The 24,758-nt window shown below is 36.4% G+C and overlaps 1 protein-coding gene across 18 annotated transcripts in view; it reads right to left on the bottom strand.

Moving 5' to 3' along the window:
• Nucleotides 1-24,758, bottom strand: part of Lpp (LIM domain containing preferred translocation partner in lipoma) — a 642,244-nt gene that overhangs the window by 318,520 nt on the left and 298,966 nt on the right. For 16 of the 18 annotated variants that reach the window (XM_074073556.1, XM_074073563.1, XM_074073562.1 and 13 more), the window contains one exon: nt 8,504-8,629. The exons of 1 other annotated variant lie outside the window; for it this stretch is intronic. In XM_074073556.1, the coding sequence (XP_073929657.1) occupies nt 8,504-8,629 (126 nt within the window). The remainder of the gene's footprint in view (nt 1-8,503; nt 8,630-24,758) is intronic. One more of the 18 variants, XM_074073568.1, reaches the window with a different exon arrangement.

Here is a 24,758-nt window from a genome sequence, read left to right on the forward strand (position 1 = left end):
TCCATTAGGGAACAAATGAGTTCAAATTACGGAATACAACAAAACGATACTATATTTGTAATTAATATATCTACTGAATTACAATATTTGATTTTCTTGGTAATTCTTACACAGAATGAACAGAATTTTAGCAGTTAAATGCCAATGTAATATTTTGTGTAGAAAGCCAACTACGTACAGGCCCAATGGTGGTAAGTAGGATTAGTTATTAAATATCCCTAACCATCCATCTACAGAGACTATCATTATCATCATTTCTCTTGAGATTGCTATAAAGCAAGTAAAAAAATGAATATCAAAATGAACAAAACAATGGCTACAGATTATCAGAGATATGGCTTTTTCTTCTCAAAACACAAAAATCTTGTGTGTTGGTGGAATCTAATCATTTTGAGTAAAAAAACATAGCTGGACTTGTATTGCTTATTTGCTTTTCAAATTAAAAAAAAGAAAAGGACCATGGGGTTTCTGAGCAAGGATACAACCAAAATAGATATTTAAACAGTGGGAGAGGAAGAAAGAAATAGGGAAACCAGTCCTGACAAGAATACTCTTTAATTTTGTAAATGTGATGTGTGCTTCTGCATGGACATAGGGCTAATTATTTCCACTAAGATGCTGTGGTAAAATAGAAACGCTCAAGAGGCAGCTTTGTACATTTCTTTTTTAAACCAATGCCTGGATTGAGTGATTCAGTGTAATGTAACACACCATCTCTGGGCCAAGGACTCATGAAGGTCTAGCAAACAAATCACAGTAAAAGACTACCAGTGGGATCACGGCTGAGGTATCACAGAAAGTACTCCACTTCCCAGCATTCAGCAGAATGAGTATCCCATGGTAATCCTCAGCATCTACCTACTAGCTCTCTCCATCTCCGAGAGGAGCTGTTACATACACGCACTAGGACATGTGAAAAGGACTTTTTCTTTGTTGAACTGGGGTTTCAGCTTAGGGCCTCACACTAGGAAGGTACTCTATAATTTGAAATATTCCCCCAGCCTTTTTTTGATTTAGTTTTTATTCAGATAGGGTCTCATTCTTCTTGCCTAGGACCAGTCACAAACCATTTTCCTCCTACCTTTGCCTCTCCCGCATAGGTGGGATTATAGTGGGGCCACCACACTTGGCTTACTGGGTGAGATGTGTCTCACTAACCTCCTGCCAAAGTTGGCCTCAAACTGCAATTCTTCATCTCTACCTCCTTAGTAGCTGAGATTAAAGATGTACACCATCACACACTGCTGAAATGGACATTTTAACCAAGTCCAGGTCTGGGGGCATAGCTCAAGAGATATGTGAGGTATTAGGTTCAGTCCCTAGTACCACAAAAGAAAAAAAAACATTAAAAGCTAACTAATTATGCTGGCCACATATGACACAACATAAATGTCATGATTTAAAAAAGAAGAGTTATAAATGTTATAGTCATGCAATTATATACAATCTAAAAATTAATCGCCCATCATCAAACCCATGGCCTGCAACTCTGAGTCAGCAAACCGTTCCTCCACGCCCACCTCATTGTTACTTAACTGCTGAGGTCTTCTGGCAGGTACAGACTAATTGAAAACAACCAGATCCTCTAAACATGGGCGTTGCAAACAAGATCTTTTTTTCTCTCTCTCTCTTAAAATTGTATTTTGCCGAATTCCAGTTAATATCTTCCACATGAAGTTTCTACAATGTTCCAACTTTTACCACACTTCTCCAAGAAAGCTATAGTAAGCAGATAACGTAGATATATAGACATACCCATTTCTCAACAAATCATGGTACACTCCTAAATTTTTTCCCAGAATACAGGAAGAGGAATATGACACTATTAATACCTGGTCTCTTTTTCAACAGAGTAATATTCAGTTCCTATCACAATTCTCAAGAAGCCTGTTCCCAAAGCAGCAGAGTCCCTTGTCTGTAAGGATAGTCTTTCTTACCACACAGGAACAGTCTGTTGCAGCTTTCATCTCCCTGTAGCCTACATGTTTGGGTTACACAGAATAACATGAAATATTAAAAATTAATTCCTAATTAATCTCCCTTCTCATGGCTTTTGCAAGCTAGAACATGGAGCACAAGAGAATAGAAGATCTATGGCCCCATAAGACTCCACCCTGATTTTACTGCATCCAAGCCCTCAGGGTACATGAATTCCTAATAAAAAGCCTTCAATACAAAACATACGCCCCTGAAACAATTTCTCAGGTTGCCTCATTGACTACTGCTTTATGAGAAGAACCTAGTGTGGGAGCACTGGAATTGCAATTAAAGATGTAGCCATATGACCACACAATATTTAAGTACTCGGTTTCAAAATAGACTGAGAAGGCATGATAATTTTTATATGCTTTAAATGATGAGGTTAAATATATCTCTTGTAGGATAAACAGCATTTAGAAAGGATAAGCTCAAACCTTTAAAAACCTGCATCTTTAAAGCAAACTCTAGAGACATGCTAATAATCCCAAAATGAAGTGGAAAGGTTTGCATGAGCAAACCTTGTAGTCCAAGAACAATATTGTATCTCTACAAAGGGGAACAGGTTGTAGTTATCATGCACATTTTAAGAAATACAGTAATTAAAAAGATTCCCAGAATGGTGATATGGACAAGTTTGTGTCAATGGAGTTCCTTCTAGAGAGATGACTCCATGGAATTGAGAAGACTGTGTTTTTTCTGTTGGCAAACTTGGAGATAGTGCTACCAATCTATGCTCCACCCTAGTCTCATCTCCAGAGTCTCTCCAAACTTTCTTTCATGTCAGTTGAAGAGAAAAAACTCACTGTTTTTCTCTATCCTATTCAAAGAAGCCTCATTTCTGATACCAAATGTTTGGGGGTTTTCCATATACCCACCAACTCTCTGACACCAGGTGAATGTCCTAAAACTCAATTGAGTTTTGATGCTATGTCCATGGTGTCACTGCAGACCCCACAGATCCAAACACTGTTCCCTCTTAAACATCAATTATAAGTAGTGAGCCACCAAGATTAATCACATTTCTGTCCTATCGGGCTACAAATTGGGAGTACTAGCAAAATTAACAGGTATGATCATTTTCCAGAATGTATCATGGAACACAGGGCAGCACTTCCTTGCATCTACTAAGGTGTTACAAAGACTATAGTCAAAGACACAGATGAACAAGTACATAAAAGAAATATCAACCTAGGTATAGAAGGCCCCTAAGTACAGAAGCTGAGGTTAGCCACCTTTGTGGCACAAAGATATGTTCACTGACTGGAGAGCTTTCTGAACTCTATCTTTAGGGACTTTTTTACAGAATCTTCATCACATATACATGATCTATTATTAATTCAATCTGTAGGTCCTCTCCCCTCCTCAGAGGATAGCTTAGTGTTTGTAATGATCAGTCAAAGCCCTCCAAGAGTCACCTTATTAAAATGAAATGTATTTCTAATACCTAGAAAATTTCAAGGGGGTTAGGAGTTCTGAGTCAGGAATCAAGTTCAAAATAAAATAATACTAAAACAATAGATGTTGCCCTATTCCAATACCCTTATCACTTAATGAACTACAAGGGTTTTAAGAGCACATTGTCAGGCAGGAGTAGAGGCAGAAAGAGAAAGAGAGAGAGAAAGAAAGACAGAGGGTTAATATTTCACAGTATTGCACTAGTCTAAATGAGGATAGTGAAATCACATTAGCTCTTTTCAAAAGCAATTTGATTGAAAAATTACTAAATAACCAGTTACAATAAAATATTAATATAAGATGACTAAAAATTTGCCCAAGCCACCTGTATACCAGCTCCAACCTAGCAAAGTCACTGTTGGAAGAAAAGACAGACTGTACTAAGAATTAGAAGAGCAACACTCTAGCACTCAGTCTACAAAGAGAAGGGAAAAAAACTGTAAGTCCATAATTGATTCCTAGTCTTCTAAGATAGTAGAATTTCAGTGTGACCTCTTGTCCCTATGTGGCTCCTCACATCTAAGGATGTCCAATGAGTGCTATTAGATAAGCACTCATTCAAAGACGCTGTACTGTCACAAATTTCCTATTTACCCTTGAGGCACATTTTGGTATATCTAATCCTTTGTTATGTTTCCAAGACATATTTTAAAGAAAGTACCATAAAAGAGAGACATGTGGGCATAAAGTAATTCCAGTACGAAAGGGAACCAAACTCACTGTTATCATCATAGAGAACCACAGTGGTATGGTTCAGGAAAAACAAAAAGAGTCATTCAGCCTGTCCCTGAGCCTTCTTAAGCAATGGTCTCTCCCTCTCTAAGCAAAAATTTTCCATCTGTAAAGTAGGAATCTGGCTGCACAATTTGAAAGGCCCAGTGAGACCATGATACTCTGTGATCATCTTGGGTCTGCAATTGACTTTATAACGATCTCTGAACTTCTCATCTCCATTCTTCTAAAACTATTGCCTAATGTACACATGTCTAAAGGATTAGAAATTTTAGTTCCAAACACTAAGGTATAGTGTCATGTGTGTGTGTTACCCTGAAATCCACTTTAGCCAGAAACACTGTTGTTACTACCCTAACTTTCTCTTCCTTGCTAGAAGAAGCCCTGAACATCAAAAGGGTTGGAAGGTACTAAGTACCTTCTGTCATCTCCTTCATATTTTGCATACTTTGTAGGGCTCTTAGACTAACTTATTCTTCAAATAAGACATTCACTTTCAACATTCCTATACTTTCTCATCCATGTTATCCTCACACATTAGATCCAATGTCCCTCCTATAACATGTATAGCCAAGTGAATCCAAATATTCTGCCTGCTCTATGCAGTCCTCCCTGACACTGCAAAGGATAAGATACAATGTCAATACTTCTGCTTTTAAGTCTATGAACAATTTCAACACATGGTGAGTCATATAATAACCTAAGTAGAAAACTAAGGCCCTTCTTTTGTATCAATCTGAATTATCTATGTGCTTATCTCTTCTGCAAGATTAGGATTTACTATAGAGCAAGGACATGTTGGCACTAACCTTTGTAGTTCCAATACTAAATCTATAGATGATCTTAGAACATGTTAAGTGAATGAGTGAATAGATAGATAAGTATGTGAAATTAAGACCCATCACCCTCCCCCCCTAAAAAAAAACACAAATAAGAGAACAGAACTAACATTGAGAAGGGTTATGAGAGTTGGAGATCCCTTTGAATAAAAGGGGTAATTATTTCAATAAAGCTATTTTCAAGAGCTCAGACATTTTTCCGAGTTCTTATATGAATGGAGGTACCTGGGAACTCTTACTGTACAAACATTCCACCTATGTATCACTGCCCCTCAGATCCATAACTCAAAGCATCCTTACAAAGGTGATTCACAGGTAGATTTGGAAAAAACATAGTAAACATGCTTGACTGAGAAAATCACAGACCCACAGCCTACTTTAGATGGCCAGGTGACTCATCAGGTTTTGAATCTGAATTTTTCTTTGGCTCAAAAAAAGAAACATCAAAGTAGGACATTAGCAGTCTACATTTCTAGGTTTTTCAAGTATCTTTTAATTACAATTACATCATACTATACTGCAGACATCATCTTCTCTTGGCACATATTTTTAATATTTTAAGTGTGTGATTATTATTCTCATAGCATATAATTATATTAACCAGTAAATACTAACAACAGATCTAATTCAGTTCCACTAGAATAAAGGTAACTCAGATGGATGACCTATATCTCCTAATTAACTCTTCTTTTCCTAAATTATAATAACTTAAAAGAATGGAATGGATCACTCTTTTATTGTTTAATTGGACATGCACATGGAAAGTAGGCTTTATCCTAACTATGAATTTACTCTACTGAAGAGTCATCATAATTATTTTTTAAATCTTCTGAACGTTTTTGTTTTTATGAGAAAGGCACATTCATGAGACATGTTCATTCATATGACTAATGTCATAGCTTTTATTAATGACAAAAGATTAACAAATAAAGTAAAACTTGACATCCCCTATCTGGCTTTAAAGCTTAACATCATGGACAGGCCTAAGCTCAAAGTCTAGTTGTGCTCACACATTACACAGTAGTCATATGGTCAAAGACAAGTCACTTATCTGCTGAGTCTTAGTTATCTCATCCATGAAATAAGCACACCATGCGTTGAGATACCGCTACCTCACTCAGGTGAGAATATATGTGAAAGTGCTTCATAATCAGTAAGCTGCTGTTCAAATACCAGTGATTATGAATTTGTGTGTATAGTAAGATTGCTCAAACAATAACATCACTGCTGAATAAAGCCATTAAAATGTAGAATTTATGGGAGGCATGTGTAGACATAGCCTTGAAGAATGATGGTTATGTAAAGTAGAAACCTCGCAACTAATCTTCTTCTTATATATTAGATTATAAGCCTTTAGGAGAGGGGAAGAAGGAACATTCAATGAAAACTCTGCTAAAATGAAAAAGGCCATGAATAGTGGCAAGTGCCATTAATCCTAGCACTTAAGAGACTGAGGCAGAAGGATTATGAGTTTGAGGCCAGGCTGGGCTACACAGCAAGTTCCCATCTCTGTCTCAAAAACAAACAAGTTTTAAAATAAAACAAAACAAGAATGTATAAAAGCATTTGAGCATAAGATGGCAGTCAGTGGCCTTGCTGTCCTGAGAAACTGGTCTTGACATATTTGATTGGGTAGAATTGGAAAACTGCTGAACATCAAATAATAAAGTAAGTATGGTTTGCTGGAGAACATTTCTTGGACCTGAGCCAATCCTCCAATATCTTTCCAAAGATGGTCTTAATTCCTACTTTCCTTTTCAGAATGAATTTTAGCTTTCCTATGCTTGAAAACTTTCAAGTGTTCTCCATTATCTACAAACAACTAGCTAAAATATTAATCTAGCATCTAAACTTGTCCACAGACTGTTGGTAGGTAACCATCCTGTCCCAAAGTTCAAGCTTTCCTAGCTTCATGGCTTTCTCTCCAGTCTGATGCTTGCAGTTCTCTGAATACAGCCCATCCTGCCCTTTGTCTCAGACTGCTCTCTCTTGTCTCCAACAACACCATTCCATCCATCTTTCCAGGTAAACTTATAAGTTTTCTGATAAGAATTTTCATATTCTGCCACCTTCAAAAGATATTACTCTTTTCCGTGTGCTTTGGCCATGTCAGCCATCGTGTAGCTTATATAATATTAGGCGTTATTAGAAGATAGTCACTGAGTCAGTCCTATGATTCAGGAACATCTACTTTCTATTTCCTTTCAGTTCTCTGCAAAGACCACTATGCCTTCTATACACCAGCAGCACAGAGTATGCTTACAAGAATGAGACATTTTTACTTTTTACACAACTGGTGGAGCAAAGATAGCTAAGGAAAAGCTAATCTCTAGTATATTTTGCCTTGTGCACAAACATAGCTGCCAATCCCATTATATATGTGGTAAAAGTAACAGGGTCAAGTCTAAAGAGGGAGGCTCTGCAACCTTATATACAGTTAAATGGTGAAATGACTGATGGCAAAGAAGCAGGCCTGCTACTTAATTTGTGAAAAGGTACCACTGTTAATAAAGCAGCTGCACCCTCAATGATGGGAGTAGGACTCAGAGTGGTATATGCAGTGTTACTTAATCAAGCAAACATCATACAAGAGCCAAAGAACATAATGACAAAAGTACTTGTCCAATCATTACATCTAGAGTTTTTTTTTTTTTTAACTAGAGCTCTGATATCTGTCTTCTAAGGACTTGGAAGTCCTGAAATAGATTTGCCATGACCCTCTCCAGACGTACAGAGATAGGGGATGATCACTCATGGCAGAATAACAGACTGAGATGCAGAAAAATAGCCAAGCTCCAAAGTAAGCAAAAATGCAAAGGAAAACTGTTAACAAGGTGCCATTTGCACTTTAAAAACACTTATTATTGCTGTCACCTAATTTTGGTGAACTTGAAGAGAAACTGATATAGTCAAGCTGCTGGTGCCAGAATAAACTATTCACAATATTCAGAAACAAAAGCAAAGAAAGTAATCATTCTCTTCAGTGTAGGAATCCCACTATTAGGAGTTTCAGGCAAGGAAATAGCTCAAAAGAAAATATACATAAATATGACCCTTTTAACATGATTCACAACAATAGCAACAAAAATGGAAAGTACCTCAATATGCAACACAAAGATTTCTTTGCAAGAGAGCTCCCACCTTAACCTTATATACCATATAAGTCATATTTGTGGAGAGTATTGCATGTAATCAAATCCATGTATACACAGAAGCAGGAAAAGAGCAGGGCAATGAAATAAGAAGAGACTAATTTTTATAAGGTTTCTGTATAACATTATTGCATTATTTTTAAAGAAAACAGTGATAAAATCAATTTCAGAAGTTTCTGCCAATTAACTAGCACATGTTGAAATTAAGTAAAAAGACAACTTAATACCATTAGCTCTAAGAAGATCAAAGAAAAATGAAACGGCTCTAAGAAGCAGCCTTATCTTTCAAGTAGAGTGGATCATCTGTAGCTGGCCACATGGAGAGATGCTACAGGCAGCACTAACCTGTGGGGGCCGAGGTTTGTAGGGGGAACTGCACTCAAGGTCAGCTAAGATACTGGTCAAGGAGTCAATCTCGGCATCCAGGCTGGAGCGTCTCTCCTCCAGCGTCTTGCCTCCCGGATTGCCCTGCTGAAGAAACACACATTTAGAATAACTAAATTTCTATTGCTAGCACTAGCAGTTCAACTTTCCATGTAATAGTGTGGTTTTTTTGCATGCTTTCCTGTACATCATCTCTTTAAGTTTTGTTAAATCTCAATAAGGTAGGCTGGAAAAGAATTATCCCTTTTTGACAGATGAGGAAACTGAAAATTATCAGGTGATTTTTCTTAGGTCAAACTCTAATTTTGACACTCTACTTGATGAATATACAAGTAAAAGATAAGAAATGTCCTCATCTCTGAACTTGAAGGAGCAGAAGCAACTAAAGAAAGAAACATCAGAGGCCCTTTGCATTCAAAAAGAATTGCATGACTTCTCCAGGACCCCTTGTAGAACCAGAACTGAAGTAATGCCAACCAGGCCACACAGGTGACTGGGACTGTTTAACTATACATACCTTTTCTAATTCTTTGTCTATTTAAAGCTAAAGCTCATGTCTGTACCCAAAGATAGCTAAAGATTGGCCAAAGACTTACTTTGCCTCTTCCCACAGAATGTCCTGAGCTGTGTAATAAATTTCCTTTCTCTGCACTTCAAAAAAAAATTGCATAGAATGATTGTATTTTATTAGAGTAGTAATGGGCAAAGAAGGGAGATTGAGAGTTCAGAAAGAAAAATCAGCATTTACAGGCATGAGAATATGTAGTGTTTGGAGTCAGGGGCTATTAGATGTGTGCGTGTGATAGAGAAATAGCAGGGCCCAAACAGTGCCCATAAAACATGAACTAGAGACCACTCAAGACTGTCCATGAGTTGCAGAGGAAGCTGGCCAAGTGAACACTGATGAGGAAGTCAGGGATCTATGGATTTCATATGTCAATAACCCATGTTACCTGAACTCAGAATCAACAGAGCACAATAACACTGCCACAGGACATAACCAAGAATTGTGAGCAGATTTGGGAAAAACAAGCAAATAGTTGGTCTAAAGTTCAAGTCAAGAAGATATAAAGTGAGGTGGTCCTAAGATTTAGAATCAGGGATAGATAAAAATAATCTACAAACTGACAACGCTATGATGATCATCTCTGCATGATGCAAAACTTTCTTAAGGCTATAACAAGAAACCAAAATGTATCTTCAACAAGCCCCAGAAAGAATGAAATAACGGGCAGTTACTGTAATCTAATAAACTCCATTGGATTTGTCTAAGAAAGACAAATACCAGGACCATGTCTAGTGTTTGCAAGAGTTTAGAAAAGGCATTAGCCATGAAGCAAAAATGTTCTTAGTAATAACAAAAAAGAAAAAAAAGAGTATTATGACAAGCCAGCATTAAAGTTTACGGACATTGAAGTAAATCTGTCCTTGAAGTGAATATGCTACATCAGGCATAATACGTAACAGCACTGCCTATTAAGACTACTAGTTCCTTTTTTGCTAGTACCTTGCTCACCATGTCACCTCTGAGTTTTGGATCCTATTGAAATCTCTTTGTTAGAGCAACTTTATGAAGTTGTAGACCAGCACTTGAAGCCAAACCCCAGCTGCCACTTGGCCTCCTAAGGCAATTTACTATCCTTGTTTCTGAATCCTCTTTAAAAATGGGTATCTTTCATCACATTTTGAAAAGCACCCATCCCATGATTTTCTCACTCCAGATAGATTGTTATGTCCCTTCTACGTTACTCTATCCCCTCAGCTTGTTTTATTTATAGCACTAATAATGTCTACTAGCATCTAAACATTGTATTTTATGAGCATTTGTCCAGGTATGGTTGGTCTCTATCCTAGGATAATTTAAGTTTTGCAAGAGCAAGGATGTTGTCTATTTAGATCCTCATTGTTTCCCCATAATCTTCCTTGGGCCCTGATGTATGTAATTGTCCAGCAGGTATTTTTGAGTCAATAAATTACCAAATAACAACTTTGAAATAGGTCCAGTACCCTTTTCCTTATCAGTATCTTTGGGTAAAATAAGCTTAAAATTCAACAAGTGGCAGGTGCTATAGTACATTGTTTAACAAAGGAGACAAAAGGACTCTGTGTGTGTGTGTGTGTGTGTGTGTGTGTGTGTGTGTGTGTGTGTGTGTGTGCCTGTACAGGCATATGCATGTATATATCAGGCTGGATAGCCCAGATTTCAAGGGGTGGACTAGAGAAATTGAATGAGTTTCTTCAACTCCCTTGGCCCAGCCAAACATGAAAAAATTGTGGTTGCTGATGTTTTTCTCAGAGACTAAGCTTTTAGTATGACGCCAGAGGGTGTTGCCATAGGAATTGATATTTCCAATGTGCTAATCCCTCTAACTGAGGACATTTCATCTTTAACCCAAAGGACATCAATGTGAAAAACTGAAATTATAAAGAGAAAGATCTCCTTAGCATTTAAAATGCATGTAAACATTCTGAGTAATGGGTCCTGGCACATAAGGAAAGGCAGGATACTATTGCTATGGAAGGCAACTGAGAATCAGGTGAATTTGATCTTCTTCTATACAGACATAAAATATTATAAACATGAATGTGATAAATGAATTTACATATACTCATAGACAGCACAATATATTGGCTATGATAGTGGATTGGAGTCTGATTAAAGTCTTCCCAGGGCCATAGTTTCTTCATCTGGAAAAAAGAAGAGAACATCACCAGCCCTACCCAAGCCAGAAGGATGTTACAAGATTCAGATGGGAAAATACTTTGTAAATTGTAAAGCACTATAATTATGGTGATTTTCACAAACAGCATTAATTATAGCAAGCAGTAACTATAAATTAATAGGAATAATATAGCTATTGTTAATTATTCTTCTTCTTGAGGTAAGCATCATTCATTAAGTGTTCCCTTAGGGAATCAGCAAAGAGACAGGATATAATCAGGTCTTTGACAACTGTACTTTACTGTAGCAGAATGTACACCAACTGCCTATGCCCTAAGTCACTGAGATACCTAACCAAAAAGACTCAAAAGTTACAGAATTACCCTAGTAATTATGGTGTGCAAACAGCCTACATTTGGAAGACTTCAACTAGTTCCTGGCCTTCTTACTCCCTCTTTCTCTAAATTGGGACTGATACCTACATTCAGTTTCCCAGGTTGGGATGATGCAATTTAAACAAGTTCTAGCCTAATCCTGGGGGATTTTTCACAAACACTCCCCCCCCAACTGCCTATCTGACTTTAAGATTAACTTTGTTTTAATTCCCATTATGAGTATGAATAGCAGCCTTTCTCCCTCTTAAGTCTATGATTTTATATCTCAGTTCATATAGCTGAAAGTCCTGCCCAAGTCCCCAAACCAACCTTTCTCTTGATATCTCATCTGTTCTCTTAGTGGCATTGGATTTGTGGGCTATCTTGCTATTCACACCACAATCCTATAACTAGCCAACAAAATCCTTCAGACTTCCCAACATGTCTTCTTCTTAATGCACTAATATTCTAGTTCTGCCAGTCACATGGCAGTTAAAAGACCTGCAAGAGGCCAAATAACAAACTAGAAAGAGTCTCCTGATTCTATACCTCATGTTTGCTTTAGATTTTACGTGAATTCTAATAAAGTAGTCATTATGATAATAACAATTCCCATAATCTTCTACTGTAACGAGAAAGATTCCATTGTCTAAGTATGAGTTCTGCCAAAAATGATGCATGAAACAAAAGCATGCACACAGGTTATTTATTAGCGGAATCAATCCCAAGAATTAGTTCTGAGCAAAGAATAAGCAAAAAATAGTCCAGATGTGTTATACTATGCTCCTTAGCAATGACTGCAACTAGGGCACCATCTTTCTTGGATACCTCAGAGGAGATTTAAACATTCCTCAGATCTTCCCACCTGAGGGATGGAAAAGAAGACATTTATTCTAAGGCTACAGTTCTCTACTGGTTTAGAATTCCTATGGAGTTTTAAACCCCATTCCCCATGCTTGACCCAAGAATTAGAATGGTGGAACAGAAAGTTTAGGACAGAAAGTGAGTGAACAGTATTAAAACTGAGAACAGATGCTACCAAATCATATTCATACAGGGCTAGTTATTCTAGCAATGATTAGTATACAAAGATGAGATGAGTAGATCAGAGCTGGGGCTCAAAAGGTATACAAAGACTGTATCCTTTCATGAAGATGAATGTCCCAATGAATTGGAAAATATGGAAGAAATGGATAAAAATCTAGACACATGTGGCCTATCAAAATTGAAACAAAAGTATATAAACAACTTAAAGAGCAATAAGATTGAAGCAATAGCTAGTCTCCCAAAAAAGAAGAGCTGAAGAATGGAGAGATTCACTTCTGAATTGTGGCAGAACTTTAAAGAAGTAACATTATTGCCTTCAAACTACTCCATAAAATAGAAAAGGAAGGGATTCTACCAAACTCATTTTTTGAAGTCAGTATTACACTGAGAGCAAAACTGGACAAGGACACAATAAAAAAAGAGTAACTATACACCAATCACCTTGAAGAACATAGATGCAAAATTTCTTAATAAAATATTTGTAAAACAAATTCAACAACATATTAAAAAGGTTCATGAACAAGTTCATTGTATTCCAAGGATAAAGGATGGTTTAACATACAGAAATTAATACAAAATGTAGAACATAAATAGAATTAGGAAAAAAAATCAGATCATCTCTATAGAAGCAGAATAAACTTTTGACTAAGTTCAACATCCCCTCGTGATAAAATCCCTGAAGAACCTAGGAATAGAATGTGAGTATCTCAACAAAATAAAGATTAACCTACAGTCAACATTGTACTAAGTAGGACAAAACTGAATGCATTTCCAATAAAATCAGGAATGAGACATAGGTGTCCACTCTCTCCACTCTTATTCAATATAGTATATGAATTCTTAGCCAGAAAAATAAGACAAAAAAAAGAAATTTAAGGAATACAAATAGGAAAGAAATTATCCTGTTTGCAGATGATATGATTCTAAACTTAAAAGTTTCTAAAGAATCCACCATCTAAGAACTCTTAGATCTGATAAACACTTTCAGCCAAGTAGCAGGATACAAAATAAACATACAAACTGCAGGTTTTTGAGGCAGAGTAATAGAACGTGTATGTTCCGAAAGCAAAGCACTGGGTTCAAACACCAGTGCTGAAAAAAAAAAAATGTTTTTACTATATACCAATAAGGAGCATGCTAAGAATTCAGGAAAGCAATCCTGTTCATAAAAGCATCCCCCAAAAAAAGGACATTAGGAATGAAATTAACTAAGGAAATAAAATATCTCTATAATGAAAACTATTGAACACTGAGGAAAGAAATTGAAGAAGATGCTAGAAGATGGAAAGGCCTCCATTTTCATGGATCAGCATTATTAATATTTTGAAGATGGTTATAACACCAAAAGTGATCTACAGATTCAATACAATCCCTATCAAAATACCAATGACATTCTTCACAAAAATAGAAAAAAAAAAACCAAAAAAATTCATATGAAAGTACAAAAGACCAAGAATAGCTAAAGTAATAATGCAATTCTAAGTAAAAAGAACAATGCTGCAAGTCTCACAACATCTGACTTAAAATTATACTACAGAGTCATAGTAACAAAAATAACATTGTATTGGCACAAAAACAAACAATGAAATAGAATACAGGACCCATATATAAACTCATGCAGCTATAATAATCTGCTTCTTGACAAAGGTACTAAAACATCCATCTGAGAAAAGATAGTCTCTTCAACAAATGGTGCTGGGAAAATTGGATATCTACATGTAGAAGACTGAAATTAGATCCTTACTAGATCCTGCATAATAATCAATTCAAAATGGTTCAAAGAACTTAACATAAGGCCCAAAACAGTGAATATGTAAAGGGCTCAAAAAGTTAAATGACAATTTAACTTTTAACAATAAGTAATCCACTTATTAAGTGTAATGGGAAGTTATTCAGACATGAAATTATATATATATAATGGGAAATTATTCAGACATGAAGAATGAAATTATGTCATTTGCAGGAAGAATGGATGGATCTGGAGATCATCAAGTTAAGAGAAAGAAGTGCACCCCCAGAGAGACAAATACCATGTGCTTTCTCTCATACAATAAATCTAGATACAGAAAAACGAAGGGGACGTGAATGTAAAGGAGCAACTATTGGGGGTACCAGTGGAAGATGGGAGGGAGAAGAAAGGAGGAGAATATGACAGGACACTGATATGCACCTTCACATATGAAAAGAACATAATTAACCCATTTAAAAAATTTGTAGCAACATTTTCAAAAGAGAGATCAAAAGGAAGAGTAACAGAGAGGCTAAATATGATCAAATATATTATATATGTACAGAAATATAATGAAACCCCTCACTTTGTACAATTACTATATATTATAATAAAAATAATTTTTAAAAAAGGTATTATTTGCCAGATGATATATGTTGTGTTCATTCCACAAATATGTATGTGTGTGATCAAAGCTCACCAAACCACATTTGGGGTTTGAGGTGACTAGGAAGATCATAATTCTAAATTGCTACCAGTAGAATTACAGGGTGATACCTTCTTCACTATAGATTCATGATAAATAAAATATAAAACAAAATCCTTAAGAAAAAATGTACAGCGTATGACTGAAATAAAGTTACGGGCATTTCCAAGAGTCTGACTTTAGATGGATCATGTTTTAGCCCAAATATTGTTAACCCAAACTAATTAAAGGTGATACACATGAAATACCAGTAATGAGGTATAAAAATAAATTTGTTTATATTTATGGATTTATTCATTTTTAATCATGAAAAGATAAAGTCACTGAAAAGCAGAGTAAGAAAATGAACTACCACTCACAAACTATTCACGCAGATCAAGAGGAACATTTTACCACACTTTTACTCTATGTCAATTCTGTTTATTGTTGCAATTAAATCATTTGTAAAAAGGTTCTAAAAACCTGCCTTCTCTACTGATATGCATTTCAGTTTACATCTAAAACTTCCTAAATTTTTAATACCATTATGACATCCAACACGCATTCATTCTCAAATCTTACCAGTGTTCCCAGTATTCTTTTTGTCTATTACTGTTCATTTCCATCCAAAATTTAATCAAAGAACACATATTGAAGTAACATGTTTCTCAAACAGGATCCTAGTCTACGTTTTTTTCAGGCTTGGTATCTTATGAAAAGTTCAATTAGCTGGTTTTATTTAGATCAGGAATATTACATGCACTATGCATGTCTTTCCTACTGTATCACATTGGGAAGCTCCTGATGTCAGCTAAGCCACTCTATGATGCAAAATCAATGACTTAATTAAGCAGTGTCTACCAGATTTGTCCATTATAAAAGCGCCCTCTTTCTTTATAAGTTAACAAATTTTCTGTGAGGTAATACTTTGAGACTCTGTTAATAACCTGCTCATTAAGAAACTTTCATCTCATTGTTTTAGCAACCATGCATGATGGTTTCCTGAACTGATTATGGTCTTAGTGGTTATGAAATGGTGAGAGCATTTATTACTTGTCAATAGAAATAAATGGATCTTGTCTTGCATAACAACTTATTTGTACAGTGCTTATTTCAGTGTGAGGTAGGAAAGCAGGACTAACTACAAAGTCCTCTGCTATGAAAACACATCAGGAACTCAATGACATAATCAACACTGTTAAAAGTGTGCTAAGGAAAACAAAGGACCAAGGGCCAGTTAATTAAAAACCAGTCCTACCTTTGGAAGTTTATATCCTAGAATTATAGCTAATACTCAGAGTCATACCCAGAATGTGCTGACACTGACTTAAACTTCAGCAGCCTCCAAAATTTGACATATCATGCTGGCATATTACAGAAGAGGGATTTAAAGAGCTAAAGTTTGAAGGTGATTACTCAATTGCCTAAGAAACAAACAAAATAATCCTCAGAGAAAACATATATCAAATGTACTAAATGTCTAATATATCTTCACAGATCTCCAAAAAGGGGCTCTCAGACCCTACCCAAGGTTGGACTTCTCTTTGTGGTTCATTAAGAAAAAGAAAAGTTTTTGCAGAGAGCTTAGGAACATAAAACTAACTCAACTTAGGGAAAACAGTAAGCTAGTAATGTGGAACAATACATTATTTTTGCATATATTTTTTTTTCTTTTTGATGATATTTAAGGTTAATGATGTAGCATGAATTAGACAGCTTTTTTTTATTATGATCAGTAAATTCCTTATCCCCTTACTTACAATATTCGTGGAAAAGATGGTGGTTAACAGAAGAAATAAAAAGGTATATTTATTAAACAAAATTGAGTACATATCTATCTATTCTATCCATTGACACTATATATGTTATCTGTCTTTGATGAAGCTGAAGACATGATAGATATGTCTTATTTCTTCTTAATTAAATTATTTCCTCAAAGTTTCTTAACGCAAACCAAATAGTGGTAAAGACTCGAGTCAGACGGTGGGAATTTGATACTTGGATCCGACCTTGATTGCTTTGTGACCTTAAACAATTTACCCAAGCTCTGCCTTCCTCATGTAGCTGCTGTAAGAATTAAATGGATTCGTACACATCAAGCGATTATCACATAACACTCAACCAATTTTAGTTATATAATCATTACTTTGACCACAGTAATAAGCCAAAATACATGCTTTAGTGACAGTCAGTCAATTGAGAATGTAACTTTTAAATGTATCTTGATCAAAAGTAAAAATCACTGGCTGAGGAGCTTCAGAAGATGGGGCTCCAACGAATCTTAACATGTGTTGGAAATTAGCTATGAAGAACACAATCCTATGCTATAGTAAACTACACAGAAGCACCTTCAGAGCTTCATTATTTGTCTCCACCCCAGAGTTTCAGATTCTGTAACCAAGGATTTTCATTTCCAGCAGGAATTTAGATGATATGATGGTGCTATGATGGTCTGAGGACCACTCTTTGAGAACATTTAGTTTCTGACGAGACAGGGAAAGAGACAAAGGGATATAAAGGGAAAGAATGTAGAGTGAATTTATTTTTTATCTTAAAAGTAATCTATGTTATATCATATTGTGAATGATTTAATGATACTATGAAAATACAAATAGTTAATCCAAATAATGTGTAAGAGAAATTTGAATAAAAATAAAATGCAGATGGTAACATTGTTATTTCATATATCTCCTATGCTATACAATAATATAAGAAGCCTCATCACACTGACTCCAGCAATATTGAGTTGAGATAGGCAACATTCAGGAATGAGCATTATAGTAACTATGATCAGCCTATTTCATCTAATGACTCTTCTTTTATAGAGACCAAAAATGTTGGAATTTAGAAAAAATAACTTAGTTCATGATGGAGTGTGCATTATTCTTTTCCCCAGTCATTTAGTTGAAGTATTTATCCTTCCCAAAATCTACATATCTCTCTCCATGAAGACATTACTGATAACTCCCAAGATCTGATAATTTACCTCTTCTTTGTCTAATTCTCTATGACAACACTGCTCATAGGGTAATTACCACTGTTGGCTTTTGTCTCACACTGCTCTTAGTTTATGCTAAATAGCATGCAGCAAAAGAAGGCATGCTGCCCAAACTCATGGAGTTCACAGAGTAGTGGTTAACACTGCATGCACCTTTGTGCCTAGTGGTATCAATATATGATGTTCTTAAAGGCTCTTTGTAAGACCACGAAAAGAAGGTAGGAATTTTTAAAAATTCCTCCCCTTATAAGGGTTGATCAACTATAATTCAAATTTTCAAAAGCATAAAATGAGATGCAAACTCAAATCTCATTCTTATCTAATACCATCTATTCCCCAGTTTAAGAGCAGTGGGGAAAGGTTCCTCACCATGCCATTTTTGAGTGAACACAGTAACATTCATAATGGAGAAATCATCTTCTTAAAATCAACATGAAGTAACAGCTGAACAACTAGGAACACAGCACTGAATAAGAAAGAAAGAAGATAACATAGGAATACAATTTTTCATGGTTCTAGTATCTTGAAGCAAAAAACATCAAGATAAAACCTCAACAATCATCTTGATGAATGCTTCAATTTTTTCATCAAATTACATATTGCTTTCACTTTCTCAGTCCTCCCATACTTTCCTAAAGAAGATAATATTTAGCCAACTCACAATGCCTATAAAGGAAATAGTCCTGTCCACTGCCATTGTTGCAGGTAGGTCCATGTTTTGGACCACATGACTCCATTTCAGAACACTGGAGCCCACAGAACCAAAGCTGGGTACCTGATGAAAGACCCATGAAGACGATGTGAACATAACTTTTGGCCTATGACAAGAAGATGAGATGGGCAAATAAACCTCTTATTAATCTCAGCTAAAAAACATGTCCTGGGGATGAACTGTGGCCATGGCCAACCAATAGGATGATATGCATGACTAATTACTAACAATTAGAATATAGGCAGAAATAGGATGCCTATTGTTGGTGAGAAGAAAATAATGGATATACACGTAACAGAGATGCAAAGAAACTGACAGGAAGGAGAAGCTGGAGAAGGGATAAAATAGGGAATGAAATGAAGAAAAGATAGCAAGAGGTCAACCACAGATTTACTCCTGACCTTGATGTTGATTTTATCCATATGGATCCATAAAATAAACTCCACAATTCAGAGTTGCTCCAGGAGGGCCTCTGTTTCACATGATCAGTTTTACTTAACCAGCCAGCATGTAGCCCACTCATTCACAGGAATGACAAGGGGAGGCTAGGTCCACTTGTGATCAGCAAGCAACCAATTTGTCTTTTTTGGAACTCAACTTTTATCTCTGTAAAATGAAGGATATAAACTACCAGGTCCTCTTTTACTTTTTAACCTAAAATATTGTATGAAACTATAAAAATATTGTACAACTTGCATACCAATATCTTTGCTGTCTATCAGCAATAAGATCAAACCTTTAAGAGTTAGGTCAACACAGAGTTTAGCAAAATGGGTGGTAAGTAGGGGCAAGCACGTGGTTAAGGGGCATTGCTCATTGCAATATTCAGACAAACAAGCAAAATCAAGGTAGGTGTGGTGGCACATGCATACAATACTGGCACTCAGGAGGCAGAGCAAGAGGATCACGAGTTCAAGGCAAGTCTGGGCTATAGAGAGAGAGCATGTCTCAATAAACATACAAATAAATAACTTTTTTGAAAAATAAAAAAGGGAAAGAAGCAAAAAATACCTTCACTTTTCACTATGCTTATCTACTCAGTGAATTACTTCTACTGACATATAACACTTATGAAATGAAAATATATTTTAAAATACCTCTTTATAGTTAAAATAAAGGTAACACTGCATGAGAATAGGTATGCAATAATATGGAAAATTCATATGTTATCCATCCATCAATTTAAAAAGAACCTGCCAGGTGCTGGTGGCTCATGCCTGTAATCCTAGCTACTCAAGAGGCAGAGATCAGGATAATTGCAGTTTGAAGCCAGCACAGGTAAATAGTTTACAAGACTCTATCTCGATAAACCCTTCACAAAAATAGAATTGGTGGAGTGGTTCAAGGTGAATGCCCTGAGTTCAAGCCCCAGTACAGCTAATAAATAAATAAATAAATAAATAAATAAATAAATAAATAAATAAGAACCATAAGAATAGCTACAGTAAGACTTTACTTGACAGTAAGATAGGTACTAAGCACCCCATTTTAAGCAACAGAATCAGTTCAAAGTGACATAATAATACACAGAAACCCATTATTTGCAATAAATAAAAAGAGAGTTGTTTTGATTTGAGTAGAAGTAGATAAAGTCTAGGATTACACCCACTGGGCCATCACCGTCTCCCCCAGTAACATACTCTGAAGCAGTAACACACCCTGCTGCAGATTATCTAGGCCAAATCTAGATGGGGTGTTTGAGAGGCTGGCCAGGCTGACCACACACATGAGACACATACCCATCTGAAACATCTAAAAAAATCATAAATTCAACAAGAATCATCAATATCTTCTCAGGAATCTTTTGCATAGCACAATTAATATGAGAGAATACAAGTAATACACTGAAGTTTTAAAATGCACAGAAAAACATACCCTTTTTTGTTGTTCTTCTTGTTTGGACAGTACTGGTGGTTGAACTTACAGTCTTTTATTTGTTAGGCAAGCAGTCTATCATTTCAGCCTTACCCCTAATCCCATACTTTGGTTTTTTTCTTTGAGGAAACTCATATTTTGGGGAATTGGGAGGATGCGCAATAAATCTTTGAACCTATGAATTAAACACACTTACAAAGATAGTTTGGGTCCTAACTGCAGTGTGCAATGTCAGTTAATTTTGCTAATGATTTTAATTGAAAACCTCATGGAAGATAGTTTTCTTATTTTACATTTTCATAATGTATGTCTAATGGGTATGATAAATTTTATTTTTATTTTTTGAGGGATAAATGATCAATTTTAAAAACCACATTCACACATTTCCCAATATTTGACTATTTAGAAATTACATGTTCACTTTATATATTGGCTTGTCCATCTCAAACCTTTTCTCTTTGAACCCTCTCAATGACTCTTAAAACATACTGCCAGCATGTTAAAGGCCCCTCTTGTCCCCATTCCCCCATTCTTTCTCCTCAAATGGGCTTTGAAAACACCACATGCTGGTGGTGTCATGCATTCAGTACACAGGGGCCAAGCCTCAGCTGCACTCTGCCCTAAAGCAGTTTCTGACCAGGTGAGCACAGAAGCAGGTGAACACTGGGGAAAACACAGCTGGGAAAGAGAGTGGGCAGACTGAGCCTCAAGCCTTCTTTTATGATGTCATTCTCATAGTCCTCCTGTTGACTATTTTTCTTCTTCATTGTTGCTAGTCTGCTGACCGAACTGAGGGTTGAAATTGTGTACTTAGGGCTTTTACTGGGGAACTTTGCTGATACTGAAGGGTCAGTCCAAATCACACTGTCACCTGTCAGCTTTCTGTGGCCACTTTTTCCTCTGCATTGAAAGACACTTCCTGTGGGTCAACTACATATGCTGCATCTTTAATTTATTCTGCCTGGTGACACAGTGACCACCAACAGAGTGAAAACGAGGTACCAAGCAGGGAAGGGCCAATACCTTCCATGGAGATCTATTATTCAAAGCTCACACTCTACCTCCAGATGAAAGCATCATAAGAAAGTGAAAAAAGAAAAGAAAGAGTGTTCAGTTCCCATGTCAAGTATCCCATATCACATACCCAGAGCTGTAATACAAAGGAGATGCCATTGAAATGGACATGGTAGAGAAATTCCTGCAAACACCTGTGGATCTAAATACATGCTAAGTACCATTGATCAGGGGATGCAGATAAAGGATGTTTGGGAAAGCATTTCTAAATGATTAGCATAGAAAAAGGAAGGCTGGCCACGAAATATCAGAACTAAGAAGAACACTTAAGTAGCTATTCCAAAGAAATAATAAAATTTCCCCCAAAGAAATTATTTAGCTTGTCTAACGTAATAGTTCACTGAAGGAGCTAAAAAAAGAACTAAAACCTTGACACCTCACACTGCAAACATCTTCTCCAAAGTGGTATTTCATACACTGCATCAAATGATCATCTTAGCAAGCCATGAACTAAATAGAAAAGTTACTCTCACTCCATCTTCCTTATGAGGAAACCTTGTGGAAGAGGGGAGCATAGCACTGTCACAGATTTCCAGTCTCACTAAAGAGAGGAAAAAAAAAATCAATACAATTAAGAAAGAAGAGTCCATTTTCAAGACAGTTCACAAAGTAATTCAAATACTACAGAAATTTTCAGGAAGGAGGGTGTAAATGTCTTAAATTCATAAACTTTGGAGATAAGAAGAACATCTGCTAGCATCTATTAAGATCTCATGAACCTGCTAAAAAGGAAAGAAAGGACCAGAAACTTTAAGTGGTTTGCTAATGGTCATAACCCAGTGATCACTAGTAGACATCAAGACTTGGATCAATGCTTCTTATTTACTTCTAGCCCTCACACTCAAAATGTGCTGTCAAATAAAAGAAGAATCTATAGCGATTCTCTCTTAACAAAATTACAAGTGTGCTAATGACCAAATATTTAGAAATGTAACACTTGTTACTTATTCAGTGCTCCCTCAGAACTCTGGGACTTGAATGTATAAGCAGGGGAGCAGAGAAGCACTAACTGAGGCATTTTCTCCAGGTTCTACCACAGTCCAAAGAGTGGGTCACATGGCAAATCACTGTCCCTTTCTAAGCCCCTCAACAGCAAAATGAGAGCACTGAACTCCTTCTGTTTTCTTTCAGTATAAAAGTGCTGCTATTCTAACCTATTCACACAAAGGCAATCTATCTCAAGTTTTTGGTTTGTTTTTGTTGTTTCACTTACAGCCACTTACTAGAACCACATTACTCTGTTTCAATTTAGTTTAAACATTTCTTGGTTAGCTGAAAATACAGAAGCTATATAGAGCAAATACAAACAAAATACAGTCTGAAATGCTTTCAAAAATTGGGCTAATGATAACAATTTTATAAATGAAGCACCTAATGTTTTGAGGGTCACTAGCTGATGAGTGAAAATGGAAGAAGAGATTTGAGAATAGCTGGACTCAAGCAAGCAGTTACGAGAGGAAAAGGCAAAGACACATCATATCTTATCAGAAAGATGCAGAATGGAAAAGATATAGGAGAAATTATCTAAAATTTCAGAAATCACATTCGATAGCAATAGAAGATGCATCAGCTCCCTTAGCATCCTAAATGTGTTCATCATTATCTTGTGGCCAAACTTCCTATTCCACGGCAGTTCTGGGACACATTCCTTGAGCAAGCAGTATTTACTAGCTAACTATTCCAGTCCGTTGCATCTAGCCTGGGACAGCTACTGCTGGGATCAAACAGGAAAAAAAAATCATAGATCCCTCTGCACTGCCATTGTCAAAAGAGAAGCACTTAAGTTTAGAAAAGCACTTTCATAAACATTATGCTGGGTCCTCCCAGCATTTCTAAAGTTCTGTGGATGCTGTTATCCCTGTATTTTAAAAAAAGGGGCTACCAAGAATCATCAGGGAAAAAAAAAAAAAAGAAACATTTTAGGGGCCACCCAGGTAGGGAATAGAAAAATTGGAACTTGGGGGTAGAAACTTTCTCTCTCTCTAAAGCAGTTCTTGCACTTTGCTTGACATCAGGCTGCAAATGTAGAAGGGTGAAGGTCTTGCCTACAAGCATCAAACTGAGATGATATGAGCCTATTGGGTTTTCAAGAATTAAGCCATGGTTGTAACTACAGTTTAAAAGCTGAGCTCCAATACTTTTCTTTTGCCTTCTACTTCCCCATTTCAGATAAATTTTGTTCAGTTTCTCCTAAATATTTCCTAAATATTCAGAACACAAGGACATGAAGAAAAAGAAAGGATAGAACAAAGTATGATGGAAGGAAAGAGGAAGGAAGGAAGGAACAAACGAACGAAGGAAGGAACGAAGGAAGGAGGGAAGGAGGGAGGGAGGGAGGGAAAGAGAGAGGGAATGAAGAAAGAAGGATGGAAGGAAGGATTAAGGGAAAGGAGGAAAGAAGGAAGAAAGGAAAGAGGGAGGAAGGGAAGAAAGGATAATCAATGATTCTATGCCCCCTAAGTACTACAACTGCATTAGGCCACAAATCACATTAGAGGGGAGAATACAAGACGTTAGAGTGGAAAAGAAACAAAACTGGAGAGATGGACAAAGAGCAGATAAATAGAGAAAGTTACATGAATTAAGTGACAATTGAGAAGACGTGGATATTAAGATATTATTATGAAGATATTTACCACAAGAACATAAAGATATCTGAAGGACCCTGCAATACACAAGAGCACTCAGCAAACACAAGTGTCTTTCAGGTAAGAAGAGAAGAGTAAGAGTGGACTCGAAGGGTCAGCTGAGATCAAAGCATGCAGGTGTGCAGATGCTAGGCATATAAGGAGCTTGGCCCTATTCCCAGGTACGGATATCTAAAGGATAAACACAATCCCCATGACGAAGGAGAGAGTGGGCAGGGGTATTTGTATCTTGGGACTCAGTGTTGATGTGGGAACAAACACATGGTATGAATCACACATATTTTAGGCAGTACACAGACAATTTACATTACCACTCCAAGCAGGAATTTCTATTTTAATTACAAAGGTTGACACTGATAAAAAGTGAGTATCTGAAAGTTATTGATCTCACTATAATCAGGAATGATTCTGA

Source organism: Castor canadensis, chromosome 5 (assembly GCF_047511655.1).
Source record: "Castor canadensis chromosome 5, mCasCan1.hap1v2, whole genome shotgun sequence".
Lineage (NCBI taxonomy): Eukaryota > Metazoa > Chordata > Mammalia > Rodentia > Castoridae > Castor > Castor canadensis.